Here is a 21,324-nt window from a genome sequence, read left to right on the forward strand (position 1 = left end):
GTGATTGGGTTAGGCTTCTGAACCCGATTGTTCCACCAGAGTAATGGCTCCTGGCTTCTATGACCATTTCAATCATTTACTTCTCTGTGGCTCAGTTTAATAATTTGGGGATAAGATCATCTCCTTCGATCGCAATATGTGAAACTTCATGTTTGGAGAGAGTTTGGAAATCCTTGAACTATACACTATATAAGCAGTAATACTGGCACAGACAGGGCAGATGTATGCTTCAAAAATCTGTTAACATCAAAGCGGAAAGGAGAAAAACCTAGTGGGCAAACAAAATGATTATGATTTTACAAAGAATGTCCTCGTTTAGATGGCTGGACAGATGCTACCTGCTTTGGAAACGCTATGCACAGCAGTCTAATTTTCTCATGGGCAAAGATTCTTGACAGGAGATGTTGCTTCTTTTGAGAACTACAAGCCACCAAGAAGCCAGTAACTACTAGCAGAAAACCAGTCATTCACAACATTGCCTCTGCCTACTACAAGAGAAGCAGCAGCTATATGGGATCTTTCCACTTGACATAGCCACTTACTTAGATTAAAGAACTTGGAAAAAAACATAGTATTAAAACTTCAAAGGATTTCTTTGCCTTAGAAGTTTATTTTCTCTCTTTCATTATAAAAAGCAAGAGGGAAATCATAGTCAATCTATGTAGGGAAAAAAATCATTAACAAATACATCAGTGAAGAGAAAGTCTTGCCTGCAAAGTATGCAGATGCAATACCCCCACACACGTAACATATTGCATTAATGCAGTGAGTTATACAAGGGGCAGAGCATTGTTGTGCTGCCCTTGAGAAGCCTGAGAGGGAGTGTATGATTTAGGGAGTCATGCTACTTTGCCTGCTATTCCAGGGAGGAAGTAAACTGTGAAAGTATATCCATCTCAGCGTATGCTCCCCAGCACACTAGTGTCCCAGGGCACACTGGTGACTCCAGCCTTCTCCCCTCCTGTTACTGCCCACCTTTGTGAGAGGCAGATGGAGTGGTTCTGCAGAGTCCACTTGCCCCCGTGCGCAGGAAACAGTAGTACAGCACAGGAGATTAAAGGGGCACCTTATGCCTCCTCTACTGCCTGGAGCTGCCATGCAGGAAGGGCCCTGCTCAAGTTCAAAATCTTTTGCTCTGGAAAAACTCTCATACAAATCCTCACAGTGCTCTCTTAGGCATGTATTAACATCTCCATTTTACAGAGGGGAATTCAGACAGAAAAGGGTAAATGTCTTGACAAAGGTCATGAGGTGAGCCAAAGGTCACAAAAGGAGGCAAAGCAGAGCTAGGATTAGAACTCAGTATTTCCTGGCTCTCTGAGCTGTGCTCTATTCACTGTCTCTTCCTTGACAGTCTTGTGCTTTTCCATAATCATTTTGGTTCTACTATTCTACTTCTGTACTTGGAAGAAAAGCCTACTGAGCGTCTAGCTTTGGCTGGCAGAATTTATTTTGAATATTTATTCCTACTAAAGAACTAATAGTCTGTCCCGCTTTCCATATACCCACACAACGTGCACTGACTTTAGTAGAACTTATGCACATTCTTAAGGGTAGCACAGACCTTTTAACTGAAAATGCTGAAATGCACCGTTCTCCCATGTGGCATTGTGAGTAGAATTACTTATGGGATAAAAATAACATGTTTGAAAAAAGAGAGTCACTTTCTGCCCTCAGATGCATACCTGGAACGCTCATTGGCCTCATCTAGATTTGTATGTGTTCTGTACACGTCAGGGCTCAGAGCCTTTTCATATACAATATTTCTTCAAGGTGGCAATGTGTTTAGAGATCAAGTAGTCAGAATTCATTTTCATCTTTAGTGCCTCTCACTTGATTGTTCTAAATTAGAAAGAACCATTGCTCTTTATTTCACTTTCTTCCTTTCCTGTTTTTAACTCTGTCCTGTGCTGAAATAAATGTTCCATTTTGTAAACCACTAAGGGGAGGTCAAGAGAGAAGACAGGAAGATGTACCAGAAGAACTTTGGTTTCCAAATGTTTGTCATTCACTGTTTTAAAAATGTGTGGTTTCTGATTGTTCTGTTGCTTTTTAAGATGCATTTCCTTAAAAGTCGCTTTTTTGGATCCTCTAATTTCAACTTAGACAACTTAGTATTAGGAAGTGAAAAAGTGTAGATGTCATTTTATTTCCATTTCTTTCCACCCTATTTTCTGGACTACAGTTTAAATTAAGAGGCCACATACTGCATACTAGATCTTTACATTTAAAGTCCTATATCATAGAAACACCATAGTTTATTGAATGGACTGAACATTGAACTAAGAGCCAGGAATTCAGAATACTATTTCCAGTTCTTGCACTAATTTGCCTCAGACAAGTTATTTTTCCTCTCAGCATTTAGTTGCTCTGCAAAATGGGTCTGATACTACTTATCTCCCATACAACAGTGTTCTGAGGATTAGTTAGATAAAGTTAAAGTTTTCAATGTGCTAAGTAGCAGTAGCATTATAGTGATCTTCAAGATTTCTTACAGACCAAACAAGTGCAAGTAAGGAGTGTTTCTTTATTTCTTAAGGTTCTGATTCTGATCTCTGTTACATGAGTGTAAATCAGAAATAACTCTACTGAAGAGAATGGAATTACACTAACGTAAAACCTTTGAGATCAGAACCAGGCCTTAACATTTAAAAACTCAATTTCATTTTCACAATCTACGTTCATAGATTCACAAATAGTGTTCTGCATTTGTTGATGCAATGGAGGTAACTAACAGATACAAAAACTATGGTACGATTAAGACAAAGCAGGTCAAAAAAGCTAAAGAAAAAGAAAAAAGAAGCATAGACATTGAAACAGACTGACTACTTTATTGGTATTTTGAGAAGCATAATTAATGCAGACTTTTTTCTTACTTCACATTGTATGCTCATTATTTCAGCTTCAAAAGTCATTGTATTAACTCCTAATAGCTTTCCAAGGTGAAAATAGGCGGAAATAATTTTCAATAGGAAGCTGAGAATTCATCATCTAGTAATGACATATGGATGGTGATATGTGCCTAAATTAAGAAATATCAGCTTTTTGCAGGGAGTTTAAAGCAATGAGTTCATAAATAGAGGTTCTACTACTTTTACATTTTGCAGTAAATAAACCAAACCTCAACAAAAACAAACCACCTGTCTCCAAATCATTTAAGCTTCAACCATTTCTCCATGACAGTATCATATTTTGAAGAAAAAATTATGAGAGCATTAGAAATTTCATGTAAATGTCATCTTGCATTTCTTAAACCTACTTTTAAACGATGGAGGTGTGTGCATGTAAGTTGTATGTACACACACATATATATATATACTCATGAACTAGGAAAATCAGAAGGATGGTGAAAACTGCATTCAGCCTCAAATCAAAATAAAAGGCATCTTCCCAAACATACGCCTCGGAAAAGCAACAATTAGTGGTTTGTTTGACTCTACCAAATTAGAACTTGCCAGGCAAGTCCTCACTGATGCTATCACTTGTAAGTCTTTGCCAAGTTGCTACTGTCAGTGTAATGCTGGGCATATGTGGCTGTGTGTATATCCATCTGTTCATACAGCTGGATACGATGGGCCAGACTACACTGGCCTTCATGTGGGTGCAAATGAGGCAGTGAGACTCAAGGAATATTTACACTCTGTCTCTCTTTTTCTCTGTGGTACTGTTATTTATTATTTGGATTAAAGTGGTGCCTAGAGGCTAGGGGCACATTGTGGAAGGCACTGTACAAGTACATAACTACAGCTAAGCAAATAATTCATATTTTGGTTTGGTGGCCGAACTGAAAAATCCCAAATCAATTTGGTTAGTTTTGAGGTTTCCTTGACAAAACAACAAATAGAAAAACATTTACTCAGATTAAATGAAAGGGTTAAAATGTCGACATTTTAAAAACAACATTTCATTTAGAAATGGTTCATTTAAAAATGTAAAACCAAAATGTTTTGACATTTCTACTTTTTTTTTCTGCTGAAACTATTTGCTAAATTAGAACCAAAGTTGTGAATAGTTTTGGAGTCCTGAAAAATGCATTTTTCAATAAAATTTCTATTTACTGAAAAAATTTCACCCAGCTCTACATATAACAAAGCTAGCCCAAACAGCTTTCACTCTAAGTCTAAGGCTACAGGCAACAGATACATAAGACATAAGATACATCAGAACAAGGAAACAGTGAAACAATCACTACAAACATCTATATACACACACAAGTTATTTTTATTTAAGACTTTACATTGAAATATTTGTGTTAAAAGCCATTCATAAAGTCACTCTTACCCAGCCTTCAATAGTGATTTCTAAGGTAAACTTAAAAATGCTGAAACAATGGAGGGTTTTTTAGGGCTACTTTCAAATGAACCAATCATAATTTTAAAACAAATATTTGGAAAATGTAAACAGTAAATTTGGGGGACATTACCTAATGCTTCTAGTCTTGGCATCAGACCTCTCTATCACTTGTATCCATTTTTGTATTTTCCCACTGGCTCTTTTCAATTAGATTCAGGAAACATAATTTTTCAGATCAGGCAAATTTAGAAACTCTTACAGGACCTTCAATAACTGATCATATTTTAAAATGTTCTTGACCCAGGAAAATAAATATGCTGAAAAGGATGTTATTTTCGGTTTGGTAATGAAATAATTTGTATAGTATTCCATGTGCAAGCTGGAAAATCACTTCTGAATTATTCTTAAGCAGCCTGACATGAGAAGAGTTTGATATACAAGTTCTCATAAAATTAACGCAGTGTACCCATTCTTGTGAAAAGCAATGTCTAAGAGCTAGGATAGCAAATATAAACTCTTCCATTTCTAGAAAGGAGAAAGAGCAGAGTGAAAAATAGGATTCATGTCTAATATTATAGCCTAGATTAAGCTGAATTAAATATTTTGTGGTAGAATAAGGTATTATTTCTAGTTTGACAGTGACTAACCCGATCCTTCAGTCCTTAAGAAGGCAAAACTGCATGATTAGACTCAAAATTCTACTTTATCTAAGGTATTAATATGGCCCCCATTGCCTAAGTATCTAAGCACAGGACCATATTTAATGCATTTATCCTCACAACAGTCCTGTGAGGCACCTTTATTCTCATTTTACAGCTGGGAAACTGAGGCACAGGAAAGTCTGTAATGGAGGTGTACTTGAACCCGTATCTCCCAAGTCTCAGGCTAAGACTAGACCATCCTTCCTCTCTATGAGCCTGCTTTTGAGCATTGAAATGAATGGGGAGGCTTTATAATTATTTTAGCTGGCGTAGTATGAGATCTGCATTCCTTCTTACTCAGGCAAAACTCCATAGTCTTAAAAAGGAAGAAAGAAGCATAATCTATTCAGGACTTTCAATGGTTAAATTACACACATAAATATTTATAAATATTTGTGAGCTCTGGAACACTGAGCCCAATTTTGCAGGTCCTTACTCTGGTAAAACTTCTACTGGTAGCTCAAGGACAGCTGGACTGAGCCCTTTGCTTCAAAACACACAAAGCTCAATCCTCAGAGATATTTTCATATGCATTTCTGTTTTCATTCAGAAAGGTCTTTCCCTTGACATGGTTTACAAATTGCAACTGCAATGTTTTTATTTCCATAGATGCTTATAAGCCAAACTTAAAATAAGTTATCCTATTAAAAGAAATACTCAGTAAGATGGCTAAGTATATCAGTGATGCATGCGTAAACAAACACTCCTTAACAAGTCTGCCAAATTGCTTGGGGGTGTGGAGTGGCGGGTAGGGAGGGAGGATGGAATCACAACAGTACAGCATGGTTAATGAGGAAAAATAGAAAGACAAAACATAGGAACAAAGTGTACCTAACAGGAAAACAAAAGATAATTTCTCCCCCAAAATCCAGTCGTTAAAAGTAAGTTTTTCACCATTTTCAGCTGGCATACCATGGGCTATTTATTCACTTACAGTCTTATCAAATCATACAAAAAACAGTTGAAGTTTTGACAGAAATTACATCTTTTATGTGATAAAAATACTGCTGCAATATGTAATCTCAATTGTTGTAATTGTACTTCAAAAATATACAAGGAGCTGTACTGCAGTAAGTACTCACAGAAAGTCTAGTAAAGAAACTGAACTAGTGGACTTGATGCAGAAATTATGGATGGAATTCTATGGCCTACGTTATACAAGAGGTCAGAACAGAAGAGTTTATTAACTTTCACTTAATAAAAAGAAAGGGTCCCTTTTTGCAAACCTTTATGAGCTCAAGTACTTTATACCTCCACTGCAGTCAATGAGATTACTTGTGCTAAGTACAAATTAATTGTGTGAATAAAGATACGCAGGATCAGGCCCTACATTTGAGGATGAAGATATTTACTTTTTTGTTATTACTGTGAATATACACATACACGCAAACACACAGAGTGATATACATATACACACACACACACACACACACACAGTGATATACACATACACAAAGTTGGGAGTACTGAATAGGAATAAGGAACGGGTACATCCCCCCGTACAAGGCATTGGAGAAACCATTACTGGAAAACTGTGTCCAGTTCTGATGTCCACACTTCAAAAAGGATGCTGAAAATTGGAAAGGGTTCAGAAGAGAGCTACAAGTATAATTCGAAGAGTGAAAAACCTTTCTGGTGAGAGACTTAAGAAGTTCAGTCTCCTTAGCTTATCAAAGAGAATATAAAGAGGTGACTTTATTGTGATCTATTCTGTAAGTACCTACACTGGGAGATTTCAAAATAGGTTTCTTTAATAGCACACAACCACATAAAATCTAATTATTGGAAGTTGAAGCTAAACAAATTCAAATGGGAAATAAGATGCAATGGAGGGTAATTAATCACTAATGTGCCAAGGAATGTGTGTGGTGTATTTTCCATCATTTGAAATCGTTAAATCAAGACTGGATGTCTGTTTCTAAAAGATATGACCTAGCTCAACCAGAAGTTACGGGCTTGATGCAGAAACTACTGGGTGAATTTCTATAGCCTGTGTTATTCAGGAGGTCTGAGTATATAATCATAACAGTTCCTTCTGGCATCAATAGCTATAAGTCTAAGCAACAAAGGCAAGATCTCATTAACATAAAATAGAGAATTCCAAAAAATGCCATTTCTTCTTTAGGTTCATGGCCTAATCTTGAGAGAGAAGGAATATTTCCTTTGAGGTATTGCATGTTCTCAACACACTGCAGGATCAAACTTTGACTGGAAGACAATGTGTTCAACTCTACAATTAATCCCATTTCCTTTTTTTAAATGAAAACTTAGATACTGGAAAACAGCAATATTGGCAGAAAGAAACTATTTTAAAAGAATCCACAATTTTTTTTGTGCCTGAAGATTTAGGGTTTTCTTTGTTAAACCTTAACCAGGCCTTCATTTTTGCTTATGTTGGCAATTATTTCTATTTACCATTTATGTCATTTTGAAGTCCAAGTTCCTGATTGCCCTAGTTAAATGGCTTATGAGTACAAAAATGAACAAGCCAATAATTTATGCCTGCAAAAATGAAGGTCAGCACATGAAATTTTGCTCTAATGCTTTAGTACTAAGCAACTGAAATGACTGTTTCCATTTTTGTTACAGAAAAGCAGATCCCAGGAGTTGCATTTTGATATTACATATTTTTCCTCTCTAAAGAGCACAGAAATAAGCACATAATATACAACAAGAGCATCTGAAGCATTCCATTTTATGACTTTGTTCAGTGACAATGTCTAACTCTGTCATGTTAATTTTAAACAGTCCATTAGTGTGCAGAGTAAACTTGAAATGCACATGGTTGACTATGGGCTTATATAATTAACAAACAGTATGAACCCTTTCAACAAGTCCCTAAACTGGGCTGGAGCCTTGTGACAAACAATTTCCCTAAATTACAAAGAGCTGCATTGAAGAAGAACAGTTCAGCATGTACGGATTTTGCTAGCTACGAGTGAACTCAGAAGCAGTTGAAGCAGACATTAGTATTAAAAAGATGGTGGGCAAGTCATTTTGCTAGATTAGGACAATCTTTGTCCCAGTCAAAGCTGAATTTTCCAAAGTTCTCTGGGGCAGGCAGGTAGAGATAAAGTGTAGCTAGTCACATGACCAATTTGACTACCAACCAAACATATCCAAAGCATCTAAATTTTGGGACATATTTACAGATCTTTAAGCGGAAGACTCTGTCACATCCTCTCAGATCATCTTCATGTTGTTTACAGTGAAGTGATTTGCATATCTAAGGGTTTTATTTTATTTAAACTATTTTTATACTATCAGCTCAGTGTGCAGACTTACTTGGTAAACTACTGCTGTGCAAAATATGCATTTTTCAAATTTTGGTTCTTGCTAACTAGAGGTTTGCTTTGAGATTCTGGCTTCAAACAAACCCAAAACCTGGCAGTGAAATGCCACTGAAACCACAGAGTTTTGACTAGTTTTGCTGACTTTAAACTCAGACCAGGCTTGCCAAGAGATTTGATAATCTCCGAGGTCTTGCTTAATGTTTGGGTTTGAAAAGAAACCTAATGCCAGGTAACTTTCACTTGCTTTCATTGCACAAATTTAACACAGCTTTACTATACCCCCATATATCATAAAATAATAATACTTCCAATTCAGAGTAGCTCAAAGGGATTTGCAAATGGCAATTAATTAAACAACCTTCTTATGTTATGCCTAGGTAATGTTATGTTATGCCTTTCTTATGTTATGCCTAGGTTGTAAATAACAACCTTCTTATGTTATGCCTAGGTAATATGATGATTGGTGAGCTAAAAATATCATGGATAGACTGGATATACACAGATGGGGTGTGTGTGTGTGTGAACAAAAATCCACCAACAATTATTTTAAAAGTTTCTTTCTTCAGAGCTATTTTTATTAGCACAATACTACAAAGTACGGTCAGTGCTGCATGAGCTGCTTCTGCAACTTGCTTTGGCCCTTTGCTTTCCAAGACAGCTAAGGTATGGTATTTTCTGAAAAGTACAAGATGCCCCGCTGTGTATTTTTGCTTCCTGACTCAACACTTACTTCTTCTTGTTCTCATCAGACCATTTTTAGAAGCTTGGTCCCACAGCAATCATTGTGACCAGTTAAATAGTTAATGTTTATGGTTTCACTTTTTCATTCAGATCAGAGACAATCACACTCCTAAGCTAAAATCACATAATTTAATATGGCGCCTTATGAAAAGTAAAGAAGTTAGAATGTAAACTAAGATTCAGGGCATAAATCATAGTATGACCTCAGTATAATACTTCTGCTCAGAGGGAGCCAGAACAAGAGTCTCACAGAAAGAGCTGCTGTATGATTAGTGAAGAGGAACCTAAAGCTTACCACAACTTTTAGTTCTGATCTCTTTTTCCAGGCTTTGGAGATCAGGACACCTACCTAACAGCAGCTATAGAAGAACAAAACATGAGCTAAAAAAAAAACAAACAGAATTTTTAGATGCCCCATTTTCTGTGACCCAGTTACTAATATTAATGAAAAGTGCTGGCTGATTGTATAGAGTCACTTGGTGCTGATCAAAACCTTTTATTTTGTTTTAGTTGCTCCTGCATCTGATCTCACATGTAATAAGGAGAAAACAAGATGTTCCAGACCAACTAAGGGCAGCTCTTAAAAAAATTAAGTAGCAGCTCACAAGACAAACACAGGTTAGACAAACACCTGTCAGTCATGGTCTAGATAATACTTAGTCCTGCCTTGAGTGCAGGGGACTGGACTAAAAGACTTCTTGAGGTCCCTTCCAGTCCTATGATTCTATGAAGAGGAGAAAGAGATACATTTGATATTTTTCTATTGATGGCTCCTCTTTTAAAATTTCTAAAGTGAATGTAGTGCCCAGGCAACAGAAGCCTCCTCACACCATCCTGTTACTTCTAGGGACCACTGGTAGGGGGGAGAATAGTTCCATCTCTATGCCTAGACAATCCTTTGAGACTGCTGATAAGGTCACAATTCTGATGAAGAATTTTGTCATGTTGACATTTGTCCAGCTGGATCTGAACTAAAACTTCCAGCTCATCTGATATAAGCCACTGATGGGTTTTTAAATACTAACGACTTTTGGTCATTATCAATGTTGGCTGGATTTGAACTAGTGACCTGAAAGCGAAAGGCTCCATATCCCAGTAGCAATCCCTGAGCCATCCACTTGCAGTTTATATTCACATTTTACATTTCCACAGGCTGGTAAAAAGTTAGATGCCACTATACCATTCTCAGTGCTGTTGTGTTAAAATCTGAAAAAAGAGTGGAGCATTCTAGCTAGGCTGCACAATGTGTGCATGATTATTCATGACAAATGATATTGCGAGTCTGTGAGGTGTCTAATTTCTTCAATTTTACAATCAGATTTTTCTGTATTATGTATTTATAAGAATAACTGTTTTTTTTTAAAAAGAGCTTCCTTGACATGATCAATGCCACTGTGTATTACTATTCATCTGCTAATCACTGTTTAAGATCATTTAAATTCTAGCAGCAATTAGAAAGACATCATGAAAAGCATGAAAATCAGATTAGTTCAAAGGATGAATACACATTTGGAGAAGCCATTTTAGAATAAAATTTAGAATTTGAGTTGTTAAGGGCCAATCACTTTTAATCCCAAATTTCATCTTCTTTAGTTATTTTTTTCATATTAAAGAGATGGCAAATATAGCTACTCAAAAGAACATACATTAAATCACTATTTTAAACCGTACACAACTTATTTGCCATATAAGAAAATTACTTAGTTAATAATACCTATAAACACTTAAAAGAATATTACTGATTAGAATCTGAAAAATGATACATTGCAATAAACACAGCACTATGGTAGTTAGAAGCATTTATCATTTCCAGTTTCTGGAATGTACACTTGTCAACTGCTCTTGGGACAGTCTCTTTGGAGGACTGAGCTTTCCCCTAACCAGTCTCCCCTCTACTCATCTCAAATTAGCCCAGACCATCAACTTAGACTCATTTTAGATTATCAGCCCTTAAACTCCAGGGCTTGTAGTCTTCCTTTGTCTCCCTGTTAGTTTCTTAGAGGCAGACTGCCACAGGGCACTTGCCCCTTCACTAGCCCAGGCCTTTCTGCCTCCCCATCTCTCTCTGTTTTTCCTTTATTGCTACACTTGTCTTCCTTATTGGTCCCAGCTGTTGGTGGATGCCTCCATGACTGGAAGTTCTGGCAGCTATGCTGGGGGCTGGTGAGCCTGGCTGCCTGTAAACCAGGAAGACTCTCCTCTCCCTTCTACCCGTGTTCAGTATGGGGTTTGTAAACCCCATTAGATTATTATGAATTTTATCTGTCTTGGTATTTGCTTCATAGATTAACTAATATAGTTTCCAAACACATAAGACAAAAACAAGGACAAAGCAAATAGAGAAAATAAAGAAGATAAATGGGGGTGGGAAATGGAGACAAAAGAAGATAGAAAAAGGTGAACAAAGAGAACGCATCTTCAAACCTGAACTATTCCAATTCACTCCATAAAGACATCATTACACTTTTGCTAGATGTTTAAGGATAGTGACTTCTTTTTCTTCTTTATGATACATCCTATAAAGATTCCCCTTATCTAGTTAATCTGTGTGATATCAACATGAGTTTTCATTACTGTACCGAGAAATGGCAGGATGACGACACTCACCGGTATGAGGTTTCTGGAAGCAGATCATCAATAACATAACTTGTAACGTTACTAACTGGAATGCTAATGTCACCAAGGTCTATGTTGTAAGAAGTAATCTCAGACCCATTATTGCACGGTTCTTCCCAGTTTAAAACAAGGCACACAGAGGGCGATATCTGATAGGCATCCATATGCTCATCCTCCAATACAGAGAGGGTACAGACTGCATCAGGTACTGATGCTGGAGTCCTGCAAGTTACTAGATCACTATAGGGTCCAGCTCCTGCCTGGTTTATAGCCTGTGGAACAAAACAATGTTTTTAGAGCAACACACATTTCATTTCACAAGGCAATCAAATAAACTTAGACCAATGTACCTTGCAGCCTGGAAAAGTTAGATACCTATCACCTTAATAATTCATCACTTAATAATTTATGCCGTTTATCTGTATGAGAACAATTAATATCTTTCTCTATTATCCAGAGGTGTCACTTATATAGTCTGAAGTGTCTTTTAAAATACATATATAATTTCCCTGCATAACCATTTTAATCAAATTTAGCAGTAACCAATTTGCACCCTTCCAGTTTAACAGTGAGCCACTTTGAGCAATCTTTCAACCAGGTGTGCACCCATGTGACAGGGTGCCGTTAGCAGCTTCAAACTGGGATCTGTGGAAGCCAGTACCCTGGTCACTTAAAACACCCAGGGCACTGGCTGTGGTTAAGGTGGAAGGGAGCACTTACACTGCTGGTAGACTAACGAGTTAATGAGATCATTAGCGCACCAGCCAGAGAACCCAGGAAGGAAAGCAGGCAGTTTAAAAGATTAACTCAGGAAGCAGGAAGGGGCTCCTCATAACTACTGCTATATTGTTGTATTATTTACTCCTGGGGGAATTCTGTGCCACAGCGCAATGCAGAATTCTGCAGAAATTAATGTTGTGTGCGCAAATGGGCTGCAGTGCTGCTGGCCACCATTAGGGGCTGCTGGACCCGGTAGAGCCCAGCTTCCACACAGAAGACACTGCTGGGGGATGGGGAGCTGGATGGTTCCCGGCAGCTGCAGTTCCCCACACACCCCGAGGGAAGGAGAGGGCAGCACGCAGGAAACTCCACACAAACCTAGGACTGAGCATCATACTGTTTCTCCCTCTGGATTCCTGGGCTCTGAGCGACAGGGGGGGCAGGTGCCTGGGCTGAGGGAGGCCCCCTGGCTGGGCTCTGGGGGATAGGGGGTTCGGGCATATTGGCAGGAGGGCTGGGCTCTGGGGGGGAGAGGTTGTGGGTGTCTGGCCCCCCGGCTGGGCTCTGGGCGGGGGTGCAGGTATCTGGGCAAGGGGGTGGGGGGTAATGTGGGTATCTGGGTAAGGCTGGTCCCGCCCCCACCTGGTGCCTTCCCGCAAGACACCACCCCACCCCACCCTGCCTCTTCCCACCCCTGTTCCATCCCTGATGCCGCTTCCACTCAACTTCTTCCCCCAAGGCCGCACCCCTGCCTCGCCTCTTCCTGCCCCTGCTCCACCCCTTCCCTGCCTCTTTCCACCCCTTCCCCCAAGCACACCCTGTCCCTGCACCTGCCCCTCCTTCCCTCCCTCCCCATGCCTCCTTCACGCTGCTGAAGAGCTGTTCCGTGGAGTGCAGGATGCCCTGAGAGGGACGGGGAGGAGTTGATAGGTGGGGGCGTGGGGCGGGTAGGAAGGGAGCTTGCCTACCGGTGGGTGATAAGCACCTGCTAATTTTTTTCTGTGGGCACTCCAGTCCTGGCGCACCCATGGAGTCGGCACCTATGCTCTGGGGTGAGGGGTTGTGGGTGTCCGGCCCCCTGGCTGGGCTCTGAGGGGGAAGGGGTTAGAGAAATAGGAACTAGGTTGTCATAGGGCAGCGGTTCTCAAACTGTGGGTTGGGACCCCAAAGTGGGTCACGACCCAATTTTAATGGGGTCATCAGAGCTGGCGTTAGACTTGCTGTGGCCCAGGGCCAAAACCCAAGCCTGAGGACTTCAGCCGTTGGTGGCATGGGCTCAGGGATACAGGCCCCCCACCTAGGGCCGAAGCCCTTGGGCAATGACTTTGGCCCCCCCACGTGGGGTGGTAGGGCTCGGGCTTTGGCTCTGGACCCCCTGCCCAGGTGTGGGCTCAGGCTTCGGTCCCCCTCCTGGCCTCATGTAGTAAAATTTGTTGTCAGAAAGGGGTCACGGTGCAATGAAGTTTGAGAACCCTATTATCCTTTAGGTGCTTATTGATTATTTAATGTTTTGTTCCAGTATTTTTAAGGTATCAAAGTTAAAGCTGACTGGTCTATAATTCCCCAGGTACTCTTTGTTTCCCTCTTTAAAGACGTGTACTATATTTGCCCTATAATATTCACCTCTCCTCCACGGTTTCTTGAAGATAATTGCTAATGGTTCTGAGATTGCTTCAGCTAGTTCCTGAAGTGCCCTAGAATGAATTTCATCAAACTCCGCTGACTTGAATACACCTAACTTATCTAAATATTCTTTAACCCATTCCTTCCTTATTTCAGCTTGTGTTCCTTCCCCCTTTTTGTTAATATTAATTGTATTGAATTGTAACCATTAACCTTTTTTAAAGATCAGCCCTTCTAAGCCCTTTGCTATCAAAATCCCCATTACTTTATGGTTACATCTGCAAGGCCAGATGTTCTGCTTACTCAGGTAGATCTCCCTCTGACTTCGGTGGTCATTTGGCCTGCTTAAGAGCGGTACAGGGTCCTAATTTAGTGTGCCTACAGGGTCCTAATTTAGAAAGTTAATTTGAAAATTTCATACTCATTATTAATAATTTCATAATTCCCATGAAAATAAAACATTACCTTAGCATGGCATATGCTTTTTTCTAAGATCCCACATATAAACCACAACAAAAGCACTCACAGCTGTTAATTTTTTCCATGAGAAAATAAAGCAACCATTATATCTAACTCCTAGACCAAATTCAGTGACACCAGTGGAAATCTGAAGTTTCAAAATCTGGCCCAATGTTTCTACCTTTGAAGTACCATCCATTAATCATCAGACTTTGTTATTTCAACTTTTCCATTGGTATACTCTATCACTTACACCGTTACAAAATATTCTAGTAAAATGGATAAAAACAGATTAATAAAACTTTGGTACTTCATTACTATGGTAATGAATTAGCTAGGGTTTATATGTATTATTGCTCTCTACTGATTGGAATCAGAACTGTTACGTGTTACAGTGCAACCCCAGACACGGAATTTGTCATAGCACAGGTCATGAAGGAGTTGTTCTACCAGTGAGCCAGAAATCTGTGCAGAGGCATAGTCTTTGAACAGATGGATTTGAGTCTCCATTACAATTCACACCAAACACCTTGCTTTGTCCGTGGTAGAGTGGGGCAGGCAAACCCCACCTTCCCCAACAGAAGAATAAGGATCTGCTGAGTTGGGCTTTTCAGTGTCTTAAGTGGGAGTAACATGGGCAAAGGACCAACAAGCATGTGTTTTCTCCCCTACATTTTGCTGTATCTGAATAATTTTGTTTACTATGCATGGGATAAATAGAAAACCTCATTCTGTTTTTCTATTAGATGTTTTGTTCAGCTGATGTGCTGAAGGAAGAGATGATAAAGCTGCATTTGTTAGCCTTTAAAAGCCCTTAAAAACAAATCCTGCTCCAGGGACATCTTTTATCTAGTGAAGCGCTCCTATAGCTGCTAAAGCGAGCCTCATTTTGCGGTCTGTCAATGACATTATGTGTCTCGCCTGTAAACCAGTGTTTGGCAATCTGTATCTTGCTCCAAGCAATTTGTTTTAGTGGTGCTTATAACTGTTTTATTGGACAACCTCATCAACATAATTGATGGGTATTTAATTTTCGTTTGCTTACCAGATGTTTCCTCCTCCTTCCCCCAACCCCAGTAAATGTCACAATGTTTCCCTGGGTGGAGGGCACGAGTGTTTTGGGGAATTTTCACTAATGCTACTAATTTTTTTTTTTTAAATTTAAACAAAGACAAACTGGCCTCCCTCTAGTCATTTATGCCTGATTCTCTCCATTATTAGATTTGTACGGATTGAGATAATGATGTGTGTTTTGTTAGAAGAAAGAGTAACACGGGTTAGACAAAATGCTTTATATCTTAGAGTGAAAAATTAAGTTTTCCTGTTAATGTCTCTAATAGTCACAAAGGAAAGAATGATTTGTATTTTTGCCCTTTATCCTTTTATTTATTATTTTAAAACACATACCCAAAGCAAATCTCCATTAATTATTAAACACTTCTCGTTTGCCCGTATCTCATAATTCTACTCTCTACCCTGTTACTGTTTAATGCTCTAATGCATTCTGAAATACACTTTGTAAGACAGATACTACTCTACACAAAGTAAGGACCAGCTTGGCAGGCAGAGGCCCTCTAGAATTCTGTTGCATGGATTATTGGTGGGCTTTAATAATAAAATGTATCTGTGTTATTATATATTTTTCTTATCTTCTGACTATGGATTAAGTTTTGCTTGAGGCGTTAAAATCTGTTAGACATTAGTGTAGTGGAACATTTCTCTACTGGATAATTTAAAATAAATGTACACTCTCCCCCTCCAAAAATACTATACAGTTGGCGGTTTCCATTTTTTAACACTAAAAAAATATTAGAGTTCCCCATTCACCACGAAACTGGTATCACAGTGTCCCCCCAGCTCAATGAAGTCTAAATGCCAATTTAGAAGACAGAAAACAAAAAGCTTTCCTTCTCAGGCATATGGAATGTGCTCTCTGGCTTGCAGTGCCACTCCTCTCACACATGCTCTTTCAATTAGTTTCCCAAACTAATGACCATACAAGGTGTAGGTCCTGTGACAATGAAGTCAGACAAATACAGCAGACCATGAGTGAGGATCGGCTGTGGGACTCTATTTGAGGCTCTTTGGCTTTGAATCAGCTGCTGAAGAACTAGAGAGAATCTTACGGGACACTTGACTTGAAAGAGTTCAAAAAGAAAAGAAACACTTGACTGAGGGCTTGTGGCCTTCGATCAAAGTGATGAACCCTAGGTGGTCCAAGCTAAAAGATTTTCAAGGGAAACAATTTTCCACCCTTTGCAAGCTGGGTAGGTATATGAATTCTTGGTTGGATTTACTGCTGGTGTTCTGCCTTTGCACATAAATAAACCTTGTGGAGGAGTCTCCAAAGCTGTGCAGGCTTGGGAGTAGAATTTTGCCTCACTCTTTTTTGCTAAATCTCTTCTATTTTTTCAGGGGACTTGACAGGAGAAGAATCCAGTTCCATCAGAGGATTTATATTTTAATTTGGTTGCTTTTTATTGAAAATAATGGGAGAAGCGTAAATATCAAAGAGAAGAAAATCATTACAGAGACTCACTAGACAATGATATAAATTCAAGAGATGAGGTGGTGAAAATGGCAAGTACATTACATTGCCAGCTGCAGCCACCCATGTGCATAGGAATCTTATCAGCTACTCAGATGGTTTGCTTAACTTAATAAATGAAACAGATGTTGGAGATTACAGTTTAAGATAGGGGAATCTTTAACATCCATTTGGGAGGTAATGTCATTTACATACCATTTCCAAGCTTGAGCCAACTCAAAATTTGGGATTATTTTTTTTTAAAGTTTAAAACATTATATTTCTATTTTAGTGCAAGAGTATCACTATCTGGGCCGGCTGTTTGTCAACAGTATTATTCATTGAAATTAAAGCATGTGATGAACAGGAGCGATTTTCCAAGGCTGAAAGTTCTATTAACTCCCTCTGTTCATCAATCTGAGTTGTTTAGAATCTAAATCGTTTGATTACGCAGCAGTGCTACACAATTTAGGAGAAAGGTATATTTCTTCTGACTTACAAAGTACCTCATTTCAAAGCAGTTAATGATGACAATAAAAATCCAGTGGAAGTAAATTGTGTTTACATCTTAGATTTTGATCTATACAAAATATAATAAGCTTCTGTACCTGTAATCTACAGCAATAATGTGCTGCTGCTGACAATTCACTAATTTCAAAACTGGTATCTGTGCCATTATACATGAGTTCCAGAGATTCCTCATCTTCTCCCCACTCTAATCTGTATTCAGAGATGTCGGCACCAGAGCATTCAGGACTCTGCAAAACAAATCTTTGTATTTAGTAGTTCAGTTTAAAGATGGAGGCCTACCTCATCACGTTTGACAGGTTAAGGAGAAAAACGCATAAAAACGAGTTCATAATGAGAAACCATGATCACTGCAAATGGACACATTCTGAATTCGTGCCCCAGAATAGGTTACCAAAACGAAGCCTGTTTAGCAGAACTGTGCCAACTCTATCTGCTTGAAAGAAACTAAGGTCTGGTAGACACTGGGAATTTACATCAGCATAGCTATGTCTCTCAGGGGTGTGAGACGTAACTAAGCTTTTCTCACCCCTGGCGTAGACAGCGGTAGGTTCATAGAAGAATTTTTTCAACAGCCTAGCAACTGCTTCTTGGGGAGATGGATTACCTACATCGACGGGAGAACATCTCCTGTCCGCATTAGTAGTGTCTAGACTACACTGAAGTGCGATAGTGGTGCAGCTGCAGTTGTGCCGTTTTAGTGTTTTAAGGGTGGAAAAGTCCTAATTCATGGAAGAGAGGACATTTACACAGCAGGCACTATAGGCCTTAATTTCTATCAGGACTTTCACAATAAAAATTTCTCCCCACTCGGCTGACTTGGTAGCAGCACAGCCTTGAACCACACAGAAAAGTTTCAGAGTAGCAGCTGTGTTAGTCTGTATTTGCAAAAAGAAAAGGAGTACTAGTGGCACCTTAGAGACTAACCAATTTATTTGAGCACAAGCTTTTGTTTCTAGACCAGAATTAGTGGTCTCAATGCACCTGTGGGAGAGTCATGGTTAAATGATGTACTCAAGTCATTAAAAATGAATAATTATATTTCCCAGAAAATCATACCCACCGAAAAGTACTGCTTCTGGTTTGGAGAGAGGCCTGCAGCACTAGGCGCCCAGTGGAAGTCAGCCATCAAGCTGATGGGCAAGGTACAGGACAGTAGAGTCAGAGAAGCTAACACAGCTAAGGATGATGGTGAAATTTAAGCAGCGTGGCCCTTGATGTGGCACACACGTCAGTATCATAATATTATAAAAGAAGTTTCGCCTTTCATGCCTCCAAGTGAGCGGCAGAGGCGCTCTTCCTTGAGGACCCTCAGGACAATCTGATTACACACTAGAATCTATATATGTCCGACAGAGTCCCCAGTTACTGGCGGGGGGAGTATGAAAAAAACCCACATAACTCACAGAGGAAGTTGGTGGCAGAGTTGGGAAATGAACTCAGATCTCCTGAGTCCCAAACTAGTGCCTTATTCACAAGACCATCTTTCATCTCTTGTACTAATGGTTTAATGTGGTTTTGATATGTGGTTTAATGTGGTTTTAATATGAAACTAATGTGGTTTTGATATGAAACTAGGTGACACCTGACTATTTGGGGAGATTTCAGAGTAGCAGCTGTGTTAGTCTGTATCTGCAAAAAGAAAAGGAGGACTTGTGGTACCTTAGAGACTAACAAATTTATTTGAGCATAAGCTTTCGTGAGCTCCAGCATCCGATGAAGTGAGCTGGAGCTCACGAAAGCTTATGCTCAAATAAATTTGTTAGTCTCTAAGGTACCACAAGTCCTCCTTTTATTTTGGGAGAGTCGCTTTGACATAGCAAATCTCTCAGAGTTTGTTTGATATCAAGGACTCTAGCCTCCCATAAAAAGTAGCAGAATAGCTGACTTCATGATTCCAGTTCAGAAGCCAGTCAGTGTATTGGATTCAACATGCTAAAATCCTGGAGAGATCATTCTTTACCGACCTATGACCTATATTAAGATGAAGTGATAGGAGATCCCCTTGTCTCCATTCTCAAGCCCCTAATAAACCTCGGTGACTCAAGATCAACTCTAAAAAAGAAAAGCAGGGAAGATTATTGTCTGTATGTACAAGAGTATTTTTGAGTGGGCTGAGATTGTGAACTGCTCTTGAATTAGCTTTCAAGTACCGATGATCATATTAGTTTGGATAAGCAAGATAGAAATCACACATACAAAGAGTGTTTGTCTTACCTCCCAGCTTACAAGTACACATGTGTCAGACACAAAGGAAAGGAAAGGTGCTTGGCACTGGCCGGGTGGTCCTGCTGCTGTGGTGACTTCTGTAGCTTCAGAATATGGCCCATACTAGGAAGGGGTGGAAAAAAATATTACACACACTTTAAAGGGGTTTCATAAGCCATACATAGAAATATTCTTAATATAACACATTTTCTTGAAGACAGATTAGGCCTCTAATATACACCTTATCAATGTAAAGCTTATCTTGGCATGCTTCACTTCACCTCACTGCTTATAAGTTGCCTTGCTTATTGAGAATACATGGTTTGCCTAAAACACCGTCAGTCCAAAGCTACTTCACAGGAAATGGCTCTCTCTTAGCTTTTATATGTCAGTCAGAACAGTTAGCAAATCAGACTTTGATATATACACCCAATTAATTAATACATAAGAAAGAAATGGATATCTTATCAGTTTGCAGGTACTCTTGGTTTCGAATACCTGAACTAATTTTGGTAGTTTTCCCCCGTGATCTGCATTATTTAAAAGCTCTATGTTATGTAAGAGCTGAGTAACTGTCAGCAGGGACCCTGCTGTTGAAGCATACAAATCTTTAGAAACCTAATAGATTTCTTGGGAGCAGTCTGATAGCAGAGTAAGCAATGCATTAGACTACTTAGTCCCACTGAGGATACATTTTCAAAATGCTGGAAATGATGCTCAGACAAAAGAAGACAGGGCCCAATCCAACACTGAAATCAACTGGAATTCTTCTGTTGATTTCAATGGATACAGGATCAGGCTTTTAATTCCTAATGGGATTAGGTAAATAGGTTTTTACGAGGAATCTGAAAAAATATATGTACCCTACGTTAAATGAAAGCATATTAAAAACTATTAATGAACAAAACAAGTTTTCCCTAAAATGTCCAAAGACCTACTTGAAATTACTCAAGTATCATTTGCCTCTATAAAGGTAAAGATCTTTTTTGTTGTTGTTAAAGATGTGTGGGCCAATATATCTCTTCAGTACAGTTCTAACACACTTTAAACGGTAGACCAGTTTAGCTGAACCTATGTTTAAACAGAAATGCCATTCTCAACTTTGCTTTAAAGGGCCACTCTGGATGGGGCCCTCTGAGTCTCAATGCACTGCCTTCTCCCTAAGTTTCTCCAACTCTTTCATTTTATTCTCCACTTTTCTCCTTTCCCAGATACCTCCTTTTCTCTCAACTTTTTTCCTTTCCCACATTCCCCTTTCCCTTTCATCTTTCCACTCACCAGCTATAGCTGAACTAGTGTATGCACTGCCAGGATAACTGTTCTCTCATATACATGTGAAGAAACATTTTGAAAAAAACCCTCTTCTGGCATCCTTCTTTGGACACTGCTGTTCATGCTGCGCAGAATGTTAAACCTTACCCCTCCGTCATTCAAAGCTCTCACTCTGAACCGATATGTTGTTCCAGGAAGAAGGTTGCTGACCGTGCACTCTAGATCGGGGCCATGATACACCTCAGAAATAACCTCTTCTGGTTCTGTCATTTCCACACTGTACTCTGAGACTTGACAACCACTTTCTGACACAGGGACATCTGGAAAGAATCAGTATCATTTA

The 21,324-nt window shown here is 39.2% G+C and overlaps 1 protein-coding gene across 1 annotated transcript in view; it reads right to left on the reverse strand.

The window, feature by feature from the left end:
• FNDC3B (fibronectin type III domain containing 3B) overlaps positions 1-21,324 on the reverse strand; it is a 355,800-nt gene that overhangs the window by 54,598 nt on the left and 279,878 nt on the right. Inside the window, exons 19-22 of the mRNA XM_074963564.1 lie at positions 21,129-21,301; positions 19,719-19,832; positions 17,582-17,731; positions 11,636-11,916 (exon numbers count right to left, since the gene is read on the reverse strand). Coding sequence (XP_074819665.1) covers positions 11,636-11,916; positions 17,582-17,731; positions 19,719-19,832; positions 21,129-21,301 — 718 coding nt within the window. The remainder of the gene's footprint in view (positions 1-11,635; positions 11,917-17,581; positions 17,732-19,718; positions 19,833-21,128; positions 21,302-21,324) is intronic.

The sequence above is a fragment of the Natator depressus genome, chromosome 9, assembly GCF_965152275.1.
Source record: "Natator depressus isolate rNatDep1 chromosome 9, rNatDep2.hap1, whole genome shotgun sequence".
Taxonomy (NCBI): domain Eukaryota; kingdom Metazoa; phylum Chordata; order Testudines; family Cheloniidae; genus Natator; species Natator depressus.